Genomic DNA, 18,834 nt, shown 5'->3' with positions numbered 1-18,834 from the left:
TACACTAGTATGCACGCACACACATACATACAGACATACATGACCAACATATCACCCGTCACATTACAGTGTCCCCCCGCATCATAGAGCCGCCGCCCAACGCGCAAGTTTCCGCTACGGCCGGCGCCACTGTGACGCTGCACTGCGTGGCGGCGGGCGAGCCGCGCCCCACCACCGCCTGGGACCGGAACCGGACGCAACTCGCGCGCACGCGTCTGTATTATACTTTAATACATACATACATACATAATACAGTGCCGTGTGGTTCCCGGCACCATTACAATAAAGAATAGGACCACTCCATCTCTTACATACATACATATGGTCACGTCTTTGTCCCTAACGGGGTAGACAGAGCCAACAGTCTTGAAGAGACTGATAGGCCGCGTTGAGCTGTTTGGCTTAATGATAGAATTGAGATTCAAATAGTGACGGGTTGCTAGCCCATCGCCTAAAAGAAGAAGCTTGTAAGCCTATCCCTTAGTCGCCTTTTACGACATCCATGGGAACGAGATGGAGTGGTCCCTATTCTTTTTTTTATTGGTGCCGGGAACCACACGGCACTACATCTTATATATAAATACATCTTACAATCTTATATATAAAATTCTCGTGTCACAATGTTTGTCTCCGTACTCCTCCGAAACGGCTTTACCGATTTTAACCAAATTTTGCATGCATATTCAGTAGGTCTGAGAATCGGCTAACATCTATTTTTCATACACCTTAGTGAACTTTTTTTTTAACTAGAAATTACTTAAATATATTTATGTGCCGTGTGGTTCCCGGCACCATTACAATAAAGAATAGGACCACTCCATCTCTTTCCCACGGATGTCGTGAAAGGCGACTAAGGGATAGGCTTATAAACTTGGGATTCCTCTTTTAGGCGATGCGCTAGCAACCTGTCACTATTTGAATCTCAATTCTATCATTAAGCCAAACAGCTGAGCGTGGCCTATCAGTCTTATCAAGACTGGTGGCTCTGTCTACCCCGCTAGGGATATAGACGTGACCGTATGTATGTATATTATCAGTATATTATGTCACCCGCAGCATCGCAGGAGAAGCGGTATGCCCTCGCCTATAACTGCCCCGCTACAATAGTTAATGCCCCTCAGGCAGACTATGATCATAAAGACAAAAAAAAATTGCAGGCGGGAATTTAGCGCCATATTTTAAAAAAAAAGTGATGGATTTAGCGCCAACTTCAAAAAGATATTAATTAAACGCCACCTAGAAAAAGGGAAGAATTTAGCGGCATCTACAAAAGAATACAAGTATATATGTCCTTAGTAGCATTTTACCATCTCTCTATAAAATAGTAAGTAGTAATATTTTGTTTTGTTTTTTTTTTCAGCCGGTGTTGAAGTTGAAAGCAGTACAAATTCGTCCTCAGCCAGGTATTTATAATTTAATTCGCGATATTTATAAATCAATTAATTTATTTTAAAAAAACTGTGTCAAATTATTTAAACTAATTAAAAAAATTATATTATAAATTCTATACGTTTGTATTTTGTGCACCAATACAAAAAAGAATAGAACATCTCTTTCCCATGGATGTCGTAAAAGGCGACTAAGGGATAGGCTTACAAACTTGGGGTAATTTTTTTGACAATGGGCTAGCAACCTATCACTATTTGAATCTCAATTCTATCATTAAGCCAAATAGCTGAACGTGGCCATTCAGTCTTTTCAAGACTGTTGGCTCTGTCCGCCCCGCAATGGATATAGACGTGACCATATGTATGTATGTATAATGTCACATTGCAGGATAGTAATCGTTTTTCAAGACTGTCGGCTCTGTCCGCCCCGCAATGGATATAGACGTGACCGTATGTATGTATGTATGTATAATGTGACATTGCAGGATAGTAATCGTTTTTCAAGACTGTCGGCTCTGTCCGCCCCGCAATGGATATAGACGTGACCATAATATGTATGTATGTATGTGACATTGCAGGATAGTGATCCTGAACAACGGGTCGCTGGTGATACGCAACGCGTCCGCCGCGGACTCGGACCGGTACGGCTGCCTGGCGGGCAGCGCGGCCGGCCTGGCCCGGAACGAACTGCAGCTCACTGTACACGAAGGTGACACTCCGTTCTATACGATACATACATACATACGGATAGTTTCTGACTGCTCATAAAGGCATGCAAAGCTCCATTCGCCATGTTCCCCGCGTTAAGTAATTTATTTGACGTCAACCAAGTTGTTAAACCATACGACAATTATTAAGCGATATAATAATATCCTATAATAATGAATAAAAAATTTTGAATTTTTTTGAATTTTGATAGTTTCTGACTGCTCATAAAGGCATGCAAAGCTCCATTCACCATGTTCCCCGCGTTCACTCTCTTCTTTCAATATCACTATCGCACTTGCACTTTGAAACGATACAATAGATTTATTTTCAAAATTGGACACAAGGTACCACTTATTGACGTCATCATCTAATTATAACTAACTATACCGCTTCCAAAGCGCATGTGTAGACGCGGCGGAACAAACTAGGCTGCAGCATTTTCACCGGACGTCAATTTAGTAATATAGATCTCTTAATTCTAAATCGTGGACGAATGCACATTGTTAACATTAAAAAAAAGGGAATGAATGTAATACTAATGATTTCAATGCGAATATTTTGTGAAATCAATTTTCCCTCTAGGAACACATCGTTCACGTCCTATGAAGATGTTGAAGCAGACTAGTATTGAGGAAACATAATGAATGTGTCGTTATAAATTGTGATCCACGATATTTTTGTTTCTCAGGACATAAATAATAAACACTTTATAGGAATCTCAATTCTATCAGTAAGCCAAACAGCTAAACGTGGCCTATCAGTATTTGCAAGATTGTTGACTCTGTCTACCCCGCAAGGGATATAGACGTGACCATATGTATGTAATATAGTACCTGGATGACCGAGCAGAGCTCGATGTATTCTGTTAATTATTTCAAATTACATTAGATAATCCACAATTATAACGTACCTAACACTGTATAATACATTATGTGTGAAGATCTTCCGGAAAAACAAAGTCGAATTTTCCCACACGTTCCCGAGATGGTAGGCAGCAGATAATGTTTATTAAAATAAATATATATACAGGACAAATTACACAGATTGAGTTAGCCTCGAAGTAATTTCGAGACTTGTGTTACGAGATACTAACTCAACGGTACTATATTTTATAATATACACTTATACTTATAAACATCCAAGACCCAGGCCAATCTGAAAAAGTTCTTTTCTCATCACGCCCTGGCCGGGATTCGAACCCGGGACCTCCGGTGTCACAGACAAGCGTACTACCGCTGCGCCACAGAGGCCGTCAAAATGTTATATGTTTACATCATGTTAACAATTCCTCTTTTCTCTCTTTACTTGCAGAAGGCTACATGCCGCCGTCTGAGAGTGTGGGGGTAGGCAGCAAGGCGGTGGTGGTGTCCATATCTGTGGCGGCTGCCTACATGCTGTTAGTTGCTGCTCTCATGCTGTACTGTAGAAGGAGAAGACTGAGAAGAAGACAGAGAGGTATGAATCTTTGAATTCTCATTCTTCGACTAGACTGTTGGCTCTGTCTGCCCGCAAGGGATGTAGACGTGACTGTGATATGTATGCAATTCTAATTGTTTGACTAAATGTAGATCAATACCGTGTCGGGTGAGTTGCGTCGTGTGGTTTCCAGCACTTGAGAATTCTTTACTCCATATCAACTCCATATCTTTCCCATATATGTCGTAAAAGGCGAGTAAGGGATAGGCTTATAAACTTTAGATTCTTCTTGTAAATACTATAATTTCCGTATATAATTTTAATATTATGTATGTATATTTTTATTTTATCACAGGCGAAAAAATGGAGCTGGAAATGGCTGAAGGCAGGGAGAAGTTGGTGGAGGAAGCTGGTGATGATGAGAAACAGAAAGTCGGCAATGGGACCGCGCAGAATGGGAGATTGTTACATCCGGACAAAGATAGCGGTAAGAGAGATATTTTCTAATTTTTTTTATTTTTTTTTTTAATGTTATTTTTTTTATATACATACATACATAATGGTCACGTCTATGGTCCGGTCCCTTGCGGGGTAGACAGAGCCAACAGTCTTGAAAGACTAAATGGCCACGTTCAGCTATTTGGCTTAATGATAGAATTGAGATTCAACTAGTGACAGGTTGCTAGCCCATCGCATAAAAAAGAATCCCAAGTTTGTAAGCCTATCCCTTAGTCGCCTTTTACGACATCCATGGGAAAGAGATGGAGTGGTCCTATTCTATTTTGTATTGGTGCCGGTAACCACACGGCACTTTTTTTTTCTTTTTTAAATAATCAAAACAGCATTTGAATTATTACAATCGAATATATTAAAACTTTATCGTTCTTGTTTAATAGATTTAAATTTTAAACTGTTTAGAAAGAATGAACATTAACAAGAAACAACACTAGTGATGGGATGTTTCTGTACCATAATTGTTAATGTTCATATGATCACGTCTGTATCCCTTGCGGGGTAGACGGAGCCAGCAGTCTTGAAAGGCTGATAGGCCACGTGCAGCTGTTTGGCATAACGCTAGAAATGAGATGATGATGAAAACTATCATTCGATTTGTTAATATTTTATGTTAAATAAATAAATAAAAAGTTTATTTCTTCAACAGTATATGTGTTTATAAACATGGATGAGGACTGCCTTTTAAGCAAATAATGCTTGTGCCAGACAGACCTGCTCTTTCAGTAACTTACATCTTTACATAACACATTAATATTACAATAAATGTTTTAATAAAGTTATAAATCTTAAAATTAAATACAGTAAAATATGATATTTAGTTAATTAGTACTTCCGTTTCACTATAATTAAGACCACGAGGATACTTTTCTTTTAACTTCCCGTAAACGCATGTTCATTTCAGTTCAGTTCCGACGATGTTGTGTCGGAGGTTGTATATAATCAATACATGAAATCTTCGCTTGCGCGATTTAGGTTTTTCGGCTGTTTATGACTGATAGCGTCGGTCGCGTGATTCTTTTTTCTTATTTTTGTTTCTTGTGGCGTATATTTATATATTGCCACACTAACATTCGATTTGTTAATATTTTATGTTATTTATTTATATATTTGTCAGTTATTTTATGTTTTTTAATGTGTATTCGTCCATGATTTAGATTTAAGAGATCTATATTTGTACATTGACGTCCGATGAAAATGCTGCAGTGTAGTTTGTTCCGCCGCTTCTTCTACACATGCGCTTTGGAAGCGGTAGTAGTTATAATTAGATTTAAGTGATGTGACGTCAATAAGTGATACCTTGTATCCTATTTTGAAAATAAATCTATTCTATTCTATTCTAGACGCGGTGAACTCGGAAGTGTCGGCGGTGTCTCGCGCGTCGAAAAAGTCCGGCCAATACGAACATCTGACGCTGCCCCGGAGTCTTCTCTCCGAACAGATTACGTTAGGTGTGTATATATATACATACATATAATCACGTCTATATCCCTTGCGGGGTAGACAGAGACGACAGTCTTGAAAAGACTGATAGGCCACGTTCAGCTGTTTGGCTTAATGATAGAATTGAGATTCAAATAGTGACGGGTTGATAGCCCATCGCCTAAAAGAAGAATCCCAAGTTTATAAGCCTATCCCTTAGTCGCCTTTTACGACATCCATGGGAACGAGATGGAGTGGTCCTATTCTTTTTTTTTTATTGGTACCGGGAACCACACGGCACATACATTTTTATATACCTTTTTATATACTCTACAAAAATAGTTCACAACAGTTGTGAACTATTTTTGTAACAACCTTTTTTGTATAATGTTTGCTTTTATTTTTTATGTCTGTCACTAATGTCAAATATATAAAAGGTACCAATTCGACTGTTCACAAGTTTTATAATTTTTTCATTATAATATCCAATTTTATTTAATCTAATCATACAGTCCACCTTTTCACAACACCTACCTATAAGTGCCGTGTGGTTCCCGGCAGTGCCGTGTGGTTCCCGGCACTATTACAAAAAAGAATAGGACCACTCCATCTCTTTCCCATGGATGTCGTAAAAGGCGACTAAGGGATAGGTTTATAAACTTAGGATTCCTCTTTTAGGCGATGGGCTAGCAACCTGTCACTATTTGAATCTCGGTTCTATCATTAAGCCAAATAGCTGAACGTGGCCATTCAGTCTTTTCAAGACTGTTGGCTCTGTCTACCCCGCAAGGGATATAGACGTGATCATATGTATGTATGTACCTATAAGATTTTACCTCATTATCAGGTCGAGGCGAGTTCGGCGAAGTACTGCTGGCCAAAATTGATATGCAGCAAGTGAAAAAACTAAAGAACAAGGACTTGTCAGATGGAGAACCTGAGGTCAGACACGTGCTGGTCAAAACTCTCACCACTAAAGACGAGGTAAGCGAGGTCAAAGTGTTAAAAATGACAAAATTCATTAGGGATAAAGCCGAAGTAATGGAGGGCCATGTGCCGTGTGGTTCTCAGAATTAAGCAGGACCACTTCATCTCTTTCCCTTTGATGTCGTTAAGGGCGAATAAGGGAATAGGCATAGTCGTGTGGTGCAGAGTTTTTTATCATATTCCAATATGTGTTAGGTTCTCCTGCAAAGGTTGCCTAGGTCAGATGTTAGTCGCTTCGTGTAAAAACCTGACTCTCCCAATCCAGGGTCCACGGTCAAAGGCGTACCCCGGGCTCCTCTCCAGAGTGGCGAGGATGCAACCGGGACTGAAGCCAGGTGTAGGAGGAATTTTGTTTTACAAAAATGTGATTTGTTTTTGTTTTTTTGTGTAGTTTGTTCCGCCGCTTCTTCTGCACATGCGCTTGGAAGCTTTAGATTTAAGTGATGTGACGTCAATAAGTGGTACGTTGTATCCAACATACATACATACATAAAATCACGCCTCTTTCCCGGAGGGGTAGGCAGAGACTACCTCTTTCCACTTGCCACGATCTCTGCATACTTCCTTCGCTTCATCCACATTCATAACTCTCTTCGTATAAGCTCGGCGGTTTCGGGTACTCTCGACCTGACCCTTTACCTTTACCAGGACGTCCTTGATTTGATCAAGATATTTTCGTCTAGGTCTTCATTAGTGTCTTCTTCTTGTCAAATACAATTTTGAAAATAAATCTATTCTATTCTATTGTTCTATTGTATGCTTCTATTCTCCAGAACCAACTGGCCGAGTTCCGCCGCCAACTGGACATGTTGAGTCGTGTACGACACGACAATGTCGTCCGACTCATCGGTCTGTGCAACGAGATGGATCCGCATCATATGCTGCTGGAGCATACTGATTGGGTGAGATTCATACATACATATATATATATGGTCACGTCTATATCCCTTGCGGGGTAGACAGAGCCAGCAGTCTTAAAAAGACTGAAGACAAGATTCAAAATTCATATTCAAAATTTTTATTAATTATTATCTATAGGATACTTCATATTAATAATTTGCTAACACGCTTAATAATTGTCAAATCTTTTGGGTTCACAATATTGGTTGACGTAACAAACTGGTAACAAACTGCACTGCAGCATTTTCTTCAACAACGTCAACTTCACAACTACCTATTCAAACTTAGAATAGAATAGCTATTGTTATATCTATACTTCTATACTAATAGAATCATCATATGTACCAATAAAATCGTCGCACGTAATTAACATTAACTTTCTTCTCACTCAGGGCGACTTGAAAACTTTTTTGATCTCGACTCGGACCCAAGAAGAACACGCCCGCTATTTGTCTATAGCGGGTCCTGCCCACCCCGCCTACCCGCGGCCGGCGCATAGCGTGCCGTTATCTGAAGGTCACGCGGTCGCTATAGCCGCTCAGTTAGCGGCCGCGGGGGGGAAAATAGCCAGCAAGAGGGGGACTCATAGGTAGGTATATGGATGATATGGACGTACTAACTCATGAGAAGCGACATCTAGGTTTAAGTCGTGATAACTGAGGAAGTTATAATGTTACTAAAAAGTTCGGCCACTGTCCGATAGACGGCGGTATTGAGAGTAGAAAGACACGCGGCCGCTATAGCCGCGCAGTTAGCGGCTGCGGGGGGGAAAATAGCCAGCAAGAGGGGGACTCATAGGTAGGTATATGGATGATATGGACGTACTAACACACTTAAAGCGACATTTAAGAAAAAGATAAGGAGATCTTTTTTGAAGTATTGAAGTATATACGGGACAAATTACACTGATTGAGTTAGCCTCGAAGTAAGTTCGAGACCTGTGTTACGAGATACTAACTCAACGATAATATATTTTATCGTTGAGTTAGTATCTCGTATATTTTATACGTATATTTTTCACACGGCACTGAGAGAATAGAGTTTATTATTGTTTAATTTTTTTTGTGACAGGGACATTGCAGCCCGCAATTGCCTCATCACATCATCGCTTCAGCTCAAACTGTCATTCCCCGCGCTCACTAGGGGGCCCAATTCGCACGAATATTATAAACATCATGATCAGGTATGTACATATATATATATGTATATGTATATACATTTATTACGGTTCAACTCTTTTTGGAAAAGTAATCCTACTTATATTATTAAATGCGAAAGTTTGTATGTCAGGATGTCAGTACGGATGTTTGTTACTCTTTCACGCAAAAACTACTGAACCGATTACGAGGAAATTTGGTATGTGAGTAGCTGAAGACCCGGAATAACATATAGGCTACTTTTTATCCCGGTGTTCCCGCGGGATTGATTCCACGCGGACGGAGTCGCTGGCGGCGTTAGACATGTTTATGTATAATGTAGTATGTTTGTATAATAATCTATACTTCTATACTAATATTATAAAGCTGAAGAGTTTGTTTGTTTGAACGCGCTAATCTCAAGAACTACTGGTTCGAATTAAAAATTTATTTTTGTGTTGAATAAACCATTTATCGAGGAAGGCTTTAGGCTATATGACATCACGCTGCAACTATTAGGAGCGAAGAAATAATGGAAAATGTGAAAACAAACAGTTATTTTGGGCATCATTGAAACCCTCAAGGATGAATAATTTTCCCCTTTTTTTCACATATTCCATTATTTCTTTGCTTTGTAGTTGCAGCGTGATAGCCTAAAGCATTCTCAACTCGAACCAGTAGTTCCTGAGATTAGCGCTTTCAAACAAACTCTTCAGCTTTATCATATTAGTATCATATTTATATAATACTAGCGGACCTGACAGACTTCGTTCTGTCAAAAAGATTTGTAATATGACAGTTTTTTGTTCCTATCTATTAGACCTACATTGCTTAGACAACAGTGAACTTTATACATTAGCAATAAAGCTCAAATTGACTGTACGTATTAGTTAGAAAACGTTTGTATGGGATAAAGAAAAGGACTGTTTTTAAGGTTTTCAGGCAATTATTTGGTATTTTTTCGCCGTAAAAACCATCCTTGAGCCTTGAATTGGCCAAATTGGTCCAGGCGTTCTTGAGTTATGCGCTTACCAACACATTTAGCGATTAATTTTTATACATAAGAAGATTTATAAATATAGATCGTTAGACATACTCATAAACCAGTTAAATGTTAACAGGTGATACCGCTACGTTGGTTACCGTCCGAAGCAGTTTTAGAAGGAGATTATTCTACAAAATCTGATGTTTATATGTTCGCAGCTACAGTATGGGAGGTAATTAGTTGTATAATTTGTTTGTTTAGGCGTTCTTATATTATTATGTGGTTCCCGGCACCAATACAAAAAAAGAATAAGGATCACTCCATCTGTTTGCCATGTATGTTGTAAAAGGCGACTAAGGGATAGGCTTATAAATTTGGGATTGGGACTCTTCGTTTAGGCGATGGGCTAGCAACCTGTCATTATTTGAATGTCAATTCTATCATTAACCCGAACAGATGAACGTCCTATCAGTCTTTTCAAGACTGTTGGCTCTGTCTGCCACGTAAGGGATATAGACGTGATTACATGCATACATACATATAATCACGTCTATATCCCTTGCGGGGTAGACTACATACATACATATAATCACGTCTATATTCCTTGCGGGGTAGACAGAGCCAACAGCCTTGAAAAGACTGATAGGCCACTTTCAGACGTGATTCTATGTATGTATGTATCTATATGTATATAGTTTATTTTTTTGGTCAAAAGAAGAAATATGAACTATTTAGAGCCAACTCGAAAAAAAAGTCAACAATGTACGAGTATATAGCCATTTAATGAGTATATATTTTTTTTCTTAATTACAGATCTACACAAAAGCAGAACTGCCATTCACAAAATTGAACGACAATTCTGTGTTGGAGCGACTCAAGAACGGGAATCTGGAATGGACCGTGCCGGCGACTGTGCCGGAGTCGTTGGCTGCTTTACTTGTGAGTGTATAATTTAATTTAAATTAAATTAAATCCTACTACTATTATAAAGGCGAAAGTTTGTATGGATGTTTGTTACTCTTTCACGCAAAAACTACTCAACCGATTACCATGAAATTTGGTATGTAGGTAGCTGAAGACCCAGAATAACACATAGGCTACTTTTTATCCCAGAGTTCCCGCGGGATTGATAGGGTTTCCATGCGGACGAAGTCGCGGGCGGCCTCTAGTAATTAAATATATACGGGACAAATTACACAGATTGAGTTAGCCTCGAAGTAAGTTCGACACTTGTGTTACGAGATACTAACTCAACGATACTATATTTTATAATAAATACTTATATAGGTAATCATTCAAGACCCAGGCCAATCAGAAAAAGTTCGTTTCTCATCATGCCCTGGCCGGGATTCGAACCCGGGAACTCCGGTGTCACAGACAAGCGTACTACCGCTGCGCCAAAGAGGCCGTCAAAATGGTATCCTGCCTTCTCGCCGAAAATTGTTTAGCGGATTATCACTTGCCAACCAACGGTTCGCCTGATTTTCACTTTGACAACTAACGATTGTCAAATTTTTGTATGATAACGTTTCATTTGGTAGAATTATTGTTAAGCTCATTATTATAATGACAGAACACGTTTCGGGCACTTATCATTTATCAAATCCTTCACTAGGCCAGACAACTTTTAGACGAATAACGTTTCGTCTGTATAACAGTACCTTTTTCGTACATTTATATTATGATATAAAATAAACTAATTTCGACATGCAATTTTTATTAAAGAATTACAAAAAAAAAAATTAACACTTTAAATTAGCAGCAATGCACATTAATAATTTTCATGTGAATATGAAGATTTGTGTTCAAGAATTCTGTTGATTCTTTCGTCTTTGTCTAAGTATTTTTTTTTCTTAGGTTCTGGTGGGGCACCTGTTAATATATTTTCTATTTCCCCCTCGTTGGCAACGGTTTCCTTTATTAACGTAGTTGAGGTGAAATCGAAAGAAATCGGTTAGGTTAGGTTAGAACTGCGACCATCAACGCACGAGCCGAGCGAGCGAAGCGAGCGTGCCGCGGCAGCGGCCGGCGAAGTGCCAGAACCGAATCGCTTTTGTTTCACTACACAGGGCACTTGAATATTAGCTACAGTAGAAAAATAATTATGGAAAAAAAAAACAATAATATATTATTTGGTAAACAATACATAAAATTAAATGAATATATTGATAATATCATTTTAGCATGTACTTGCTTACACAATTTCATCATAGGTGGTACAAGCACAGAAAGTCAAAGTATAGCAAGTGTAAGCATTAATTTAGAAAACGATAATAATATGAACAATGCATTAGATGGTACGACAGTACGGGAGATGTTTAAAGATTACTTTAACTCTGATGAGGGCTCGATTCCATGGCAAAACGATATTGTAAATAGACATTAATACCGTGTGAAGTATTAAAATATAATTATATTGCAAAAATATTTACCTGTTTTATTCATTTCTGTCCCAATTATTCTCCACGCATTGTTCTTCATTTGAGTGTTCATATAATGTTTTGATGACATATTATATAAATAATCATAGGCTTGAACTAATGTTATTAATTTTTCCTCCATGTTGGAATAAAAAACGTAAAAAACTGGTCTCCGAAAAAAACACGTAGGTACACAGTCGTCAAAGACGCGGGCGCAAATGGATGGTCAATGGTGTGCATTCCCCGCTTCTCTACCCCCACCGCCGCACCCCGCAGTATATTACTACGAGCGCTGGAGTCCGTGTCATGCCGTTGCCTACCGCAGTATGCCGCGGCATCCCGCCACGGGAGCCTGTGACGAGCGCCGGAGTCCGTGTCATGCCGTTGCCTACCGCAGTATGCCGCGGCATCCCGCCACGGGAGCCTGTGGCGTGTCTTTTCGATTAAATCCCTTTCAATGCCACGGCATCATTTTAAAGCATAGCAATTTATGTCGTATTTCTGTAACAGTACGGTTGAATGTCCATTAGTAAAAATTAAAATCCCTTGCCATTCCGTCCCGGTCTGCGTAGGCCTTAACTGAAACGTTCGCTACTTGAAAGTTGGCCTTGTGAAAAGTGTCATTATAAAAGCCAGACCAAACGTACAGTTGGCAATAGTTAAGTTGGGAAATGAAACAAAATTAAGTGATATAGTTGGCAAATGATTATTCCGCGAAATAAAATTCTGCGAAACGTTGATTGGCAAGTGATGATCTGCCAAACGATTTTCGCCGAAAAGGCAGAGAACCCGTCAAAATTTATACTAATATTATAAAGCTGAAGAGTTTGTTTGTTTGTTTGAACGCGCTAATCTCAGGAACTACTGGTTCGAAGCGAAAAATTCTTTTTAATTTGAATGAATGCGTTGAATATACCATTTATCGAGGAAGTCTTTAGGCTATACAAGGTGTAACGGAAAGGGGGTTATCATAAAAAGTGGGTGGATACTATACCTTAAATAGATTCTTCCTACTGCTACTGCTGGTCCTTATCACCATGTTCATAAATGCATGTCAATAAAATTTCGCAATAAAATGTATTTATTTAAATGTAAACAAACGTGGCAAATCACTATTGGGTCAACATCCCCAATTCAAAACAACACACACACTAAGACACTATCGATGTACACTAAAACACTAACTCCTCACTCGTCATTTTCTCCTGGTACCGTCGGCGACCTAAGTCGTAGGTAGCCGCTTTGTCGGCGCCGTCAAAGAGATCGCGGCAAGGCGGCGAACGTTTGACGAAGATTCTAAAACAAACAAATAAGACTCGTTTACTTAATCAATAAGAATCATTTTGCTTTGACAGAGGTACGTCGTTTAAGACATTCAATCGATTTGAAAATATTCGCATGAAATGCAAAAGAAATAATAATTACCTACATACATAAAACCACGACTTTTTCCCGGAGGGATAGACAGAGACTACATCTTTCCACGATCTCTGCATACTTCCTTCGCTTCATCCACATTCATAACTCTTCATGCAAGCTAATAAATAATTACCTACATTACAAAATAAATTGGTAACTAAGTCAAAGAAAGATTGAAAACCTACATACCTTTCAAAGAAAGGGTTCAAAACGTCTACCTCCTTCTTGGATGCACAAGTCAGCTCTCCGGTAAATGGAAACCCAGACATTGCGAAGCATTCCTGGCGTTACAGTATCGCATGCGGTTTGATGCGGGCAACCATTTCTTCGCTCGAAGGGGAATCCGACGCATACACTTTATTTTTAATGTATCCCCAGAAAAAAAGTCAAGTGGTGTGAGTTCTGGAGACCGCGGAGGCAATGCGATACGTCCTCCTCGTCCAATCCATTCCGGGAACCGGGCATTGAGGTGGCTGCGCTCATCACGAGCGAAGTGAGCTGGAGCGCCACCATGTTGGAATATTAGGTTGTTTTCCATCACGATATCCACGTAACTTCTCACTGGCATTACTGTTCCTCATTTAAGTAATTTTCTAGGAAATTTAGGCTGTTAGGCAAAAAATATGGTTCAACGACAACATCTCCGACTATTCCAGCATCCAGCCAACACATTTATCCGCCACTGGTACTGGAAAGATGACTCCGTAAAAACATGTGGATTGGTAGCTAGGTATGCGACCAATAATGTTCATTGTAGTCGTAATAATATTCTGAATTACTCAAAGAAATCACGAAAGAGAACACGTGTACGAAAAAGTCAAAACACAAACAATGTTGTCACCAGTGCTGCCAGACCAAAAATCCGATTGAGCGCTGAATGATGTAAAAAAGCGCTCGATTTCTTGGAAATTGTGCTTTAAAAAAGCGCTAGATATCGCGCTAAAAGAACAATTTTTCTTGAATGAAATAAAGCAAACAAACAAAAAAACACTCTATTAGGCTTTAAAATAACTGATGCTGATAGAGCCATAGAGTTTTTTAATATGTCATGATGTAAATTAAAAAAAACACCAGATTATCCGCTAGGTGCCATAATTCTGTAAAGCGCACCAAACACATAAAAAAGCGCTAGATCTAGCGCCCAAAGCGTTAAAATGGCAGCACTGGTTGTCACGCAAACGGATAGCGAACGACTGATTGACTTCTCAAATAATTGTACATTTCCGCTTCCCGATTCTGGCATCCTAGTACAGGGGAGACACGGGCAAAGTCGACCACGGTCACGTTAACCGGCTATTTTTGTAAACAAAGGTGAAATAAAATTATTTTAGTACAAATATGTTTTGTCCCTTTGATTCAATATCTTATTAATTTTACCATAATAAACGGGTTAAAAACAGTATTATTTGATTTCAAAATTTTACCATACTTACTACCACTCTTACCAATAGGAAAAAGTGGCATGTACAAAACGTGTTTCCTAGGTTGACTAAATGTTGACAACTTTTTTATGAATGTGGCGATAAAATTAAACAAAGTAAAAGTTTACTAATCACAAACGTAAATAATCAGGTGGGATCATCATTTTACCCTCACTTACCCTAAAGCGGAAGAAAGGATACGTGTACATCACCTGTCTCGCGGCGTAGCGCCATTGGGCGGCGCTTAGTGTACTAGACAGTGAACCCATTGACTGCGCACACACACACTCTCAAATTTGAATATTGACCTTGAATTAGTCGAATTTAAGAACGAGAGACAAGTACTCTATCTAGTCTTGCCTTCTCGTTTTGGTAAATTAGGGGCCCGTTTTCATTTATTTTTAAGTAGATAAATTAAACCTCTTGCGTATCCATGAAATCCTGGTAGCTAAATGATTAATTCCTTTATTTTATTCGGAGATGTTTTTACCCATGATGCAAAAAAGAGCAGTGTTGTTGATGCAGATGACGCAGAGAGACTGCCGTCTGACGTCCGCAAGGATCAGAGACTTAAAAGAAAACATGTTTCCCTTCACGAACATTTCTTTCTTCCCGGACTTTTAACAACCTATGTAAACGTCATTTAAGTACTAGATCATTAGTAATAGTTTTATTAATTTATGACGATATTCGTTAATCGGCTTCTTAAAATATGAAAAAGAATTTCGTTCGTAATAGAAAATTTCTTAAAATATCCGGAACCATTTTAATACATTATTAATCGACCTTGCTCTTTGCTCCTTGCAAAGAAAAGTCACGCCTATTTCAGGGTTCATTTGGAAAATTTTAGTTAAAACCAACAACAATAGTTTGCTCGGATTTTGTGATTCAATAATAGTTTGATTATTTCTCTTTTTAATTATTATTTCTTTAAAAAATATTTCTTTCATATTTAAGTTTTTCATAATGTTACAAACACGTTCTCTGGTAACTACTACATTGATATTATTCAGTACGCTTAGTTCGTTGTTTTACTTTTACTTTATTACTGTAAAAACGCCAGTCCGGTATTTTAGTTGCTACAATTAATCTGCTAAAATAATTGATGAGAAACTGTTAGTCAGTTTTCTTTTTTGCCATGAGATTGAAGAGTCATATGAAACACTGATATTCAAACAGCCTTCAGTGTAAAGTTGTAATTTTAATGAGATAAAGTAAAAAATCAAGTTTCGCAGGTGGGACTCGTCAGCTAAATAGTAAAAAGTAAAGAAAAAAGCAGGAACACTTAGTTAAGAAAAACAAAAAAAAAAAGATATCCGGAACCCTGGCTCTAAAATACTATTTTAAAGTACCAGGAGTACAGACGGGTGGCGTCGACATTAGGCCAGTGGGCCAATGGGTGTGATCGTTAAGATGCTATTGACCTCACAGCTGTTTACTGCTGTAGTGTTGTGCAAGTTTTAATAAAATAACATAAAATAAAATAAAATCGGCTGTAAAAAATAAAAATTTCAAAATAAAAAATTTACTTTTAGGGTTTTGCGTGGCACCAGGCTGTTTGTTACCGGTAACTCGTTTGGTGTACTCAATATGATAACCCCCTTTCCGTTACACATTGTATAACACCACGCTGCAAATAGAATACATACATACATAAAATCACGCCCCTTTCCCGGAGGGGTAGGCAGAGACTACCTCTTTCCACTTGCCACGATCTCTGCATATTTCCTTCGCTTCATCCACATTCTTCATACATTATAAAGTGTATAGAATAGAATAGATTTATTATCAAAATTGGACACAAGGTATCACTTATTGACGTCACATCACTTAAATCTTATTATAACTACTCATCAAATCTAATTATAACTATTACCGTTTCCAAAGTGTATAATTTATTTTTTATTATAAAACAACATTGATAAAAAGGTTAATAATATTTGAAAGAGGTAGTCTCTGCCTACCCCTCTGGGAAAGAGGCGTGATTTTATGTATGTATAACATTGATTTTGATGTACACTATTGTTTACCAGCTACCAAATACCAGCGTTTATTAGTGCCGTGTGGTTCCCAGCACCAATAAAAAAAAGAATTGGACCACTCAATCTCGTTCTCATGGATGTCGTTAAAGGCGATAAGGGATAGGCTTATAAACGTGCGATTCTTCTGTTGGGCGATGGGCTTGTGACCTGTCACTCTTTGAAGCTCAATTCTATCATTAAGTCTTAAAAGCTGAACGTGGCCTATCAGTTTATTTTTCAAGACTGTTGGCTCTGTCTGTCCCGCAAGGGATATAGACGTGATTTTATAAATAAATAGTTAAATAACAATAAATTAAATATGAAATGCCGTGTGGTTCCCGGCACCAATAGAAAAAAAGAATGGGTCCACTCCATCTCTTTCCCATGGATGTCGTAAAAGGCGACTAAGGAATATGTTTACAAACTTGGGATTCTTTTTTAGGCGATGGGCTAGCAATCTGTCACAATTTGAATCTCAATTCTATCATTAAGCCAAATAGCTGAACGTGGCCATTCAGTCTTTTCAAGACTATTGGCTCTGTCTACCCCGCAAGGGATATAGACGTGACCATATGTATGTATGTATGTACATACTAATTTTATCATACCATCGCCCTAAAGGAAGAATACCATGGGATATAAACTTATACCCTTTATTTATGCTAACAACATATTTTTTTTCACCCCCCCACAACAGAAACGCTGTTGGAGCAAATCGCCAGCCGACCGTCCCCAATTCAAGGAGATTTGCGAGACCATGGTCACCGTGGTCAAAGAGGTCACGGCCGCCAACGAGGTCACAGACAGTAACGACAGCGGTGACGCTCTGAATGTGGAGAATGCTTTGGATTGAAAGTGTAATGTATGTGTATAAGATTAAAAAATGAGAAATTTTGTTGAGAAACCGATGTATTTAATAATTGTGTTAGTTTAAAATAGTAGTTGACATTTTTAAAAGGTCACAAAGCCAGTAACGATTTTGACTTCTAAAATATCAAAAACCAATGGATTGATGACCCTTGGTATTAGATTTACTTAAATTTATTTGTATAATTATAATTGTAGCGGTAATAAGCTTGTCTGCGACACCGGAGGTCACGTGTTCAAATCCCGGGCAGGGCATGATGAGAAACGAACTTACTTTGATTGGCCTGGGTCTTGGATGTTTATCTATATAAGTATTTATTATAAAATATAGTATCGTTGAGTTAGTATCTCGTAACACAAATCTCGAACTTACTTCGAGGCCAACTCAATCTGTGTAATTTGTTTTTTTTTTTTCAATTTCGTGTCAGAATAAAAGCTACGTTTTGTTTCTACTTAAATTTCAACAAAATAAGTCGTCTAATTAATTGAACAATTTTCTAAATAAACATTTTAATTATTATTGATATTGCTGTGTTGTTTGTGATAAGCTGATGTGTGAAAGAAGCCGTGTGCATCTATTGTATTTAGATAGTTGTTCAATTAATTTCAATAGTAATTAGTTAAACTGGTCAAGAGCGTGTCGGGTCAAGCGTAATATAGGGAAATGCGACAGATTTAGTCTTTTGTATGAGAAATTGAAACTTTATGAAGCTTTAATTATGTATAAACTAGCGACCCGCCCCGGCTTCGCACGGGTGCAAAATTCGGAAAAAATTATACATAAAAACCTTCCTCTTGAATCACTCTACCTGTTACAAAAAAACGCATCAAAATCCGTTGCGTAATTTTAAAGATTTAAGCATACAGACAAACAGACTAAAATAGCGACTTTGTTTTATACTATGTAGTTATATCACAGTTAAAAAGGGTACTCATTACGTAGGTAATATGAGGAAGAGTAACAGGAAGTTTTCATCATCAATTGTTACTTCTTCCTCCTGGCTTCAGTCCCGGTCGCATCCCCACCACTCTGGAGAGGAGCCCGGGGTGCGCCTTTGACCATGGACCCTGGATTGGGTGAGTCAGGTGTTCACACGAAGCGACTCCCGTCTGACCTTAGTAACCTTCCGAGAAAACGTCGTGAGGAAACCTGCACATTCAGGCAACTGGATGTGTGACCGTGATCGATCCAATACGGGTTAGGTTCCCCTGCAAAGGTTGCGGAGGTCAG

At 38.6% G+C, this 18,834-nt stretch overlaps 1 protein-coding gene across 1 annotated transcript in view; it reads left to right on the top strand.

Annotated features, from left to right (window-relative positions):
- The window catches only part of LOC106142121 (tyrosine-protein kinase-like otk), a 49,350-nt gene extending 30,727 nt beyond the window's left edge, over window positions 1–18,623 (top strand). The window contains exons 6-18 of the mRNA XM_060952005.1: window positions 70–213; window positions 1,361–1,403; window positions 1,967–2,097; window positions 3,408–3,551; window positions 3,868–3,999; window positions 5,369–5,476; window positions 6,295–6,431; window positions 7,208–7,336; window positions 7,727–7,923; window positions 8,406–8,517; window positions 9,592–9,687; window positions 10,269–10,394; window positions 17,434–18,623. Of these exons, the coding sequence (XP_060807988.1) occupies window positions 70–213; window positions 1,361–1,403; window positions 1,967–2,097; window positions 3,408–3,551; window positions 3,868–3,999; window positions 5,369–5,476; window positions 6,295–6,431; window positions 7,208–7,336; window positions 7,727–7,923; window positions 8,406–8,517; window positions 9,592–9,687; window positions 10,269–10,394; window positions 17,434–17,589 (1,655 nt within the window). The 3' untranslated portion in view covers window positions 17,590–18,623. The remainder of the gene's footprint in view (window positions 1–69; window positions 214–1,360; window positions 1,404–1,966; window positions 2,098–3,407; window positions 3,552–3,867; window positions 4,000–5,368; window positions 5,477–6,294; window positions 6,432–7,207; window positions 7,337–7,726; window positions 7,924–8,405; window positions 8,518–9,591; window positions 9,688–10,268; window positions 10,395–17,433) is intronic.
- The last annotated feature ends 211 nt before the right edge of the window (window positions 18,624–18,834 follow it).

The sequence above is a fragment of the Amyelois transitella genome, chromosome 27 (assembly GCF_032362555.1).
Source record: "Amyelois transitella isolate CPQ chromosome 27, ilAmyTran1.1, whole genome shotgun sequence".
In the NCBI taxonomy this organism is placed as follows: Eukaryota; Metazoa; Arthropoda; class Insecta; order Lepidoptera; family Pyralidae; genus Amyelois; species Amyelois transitella.
The sequence above is the reverse complement of the archived record's forward strand: the minus strand, read 5'-3'. Positions and strand labels throughout refer to the sequence as shown.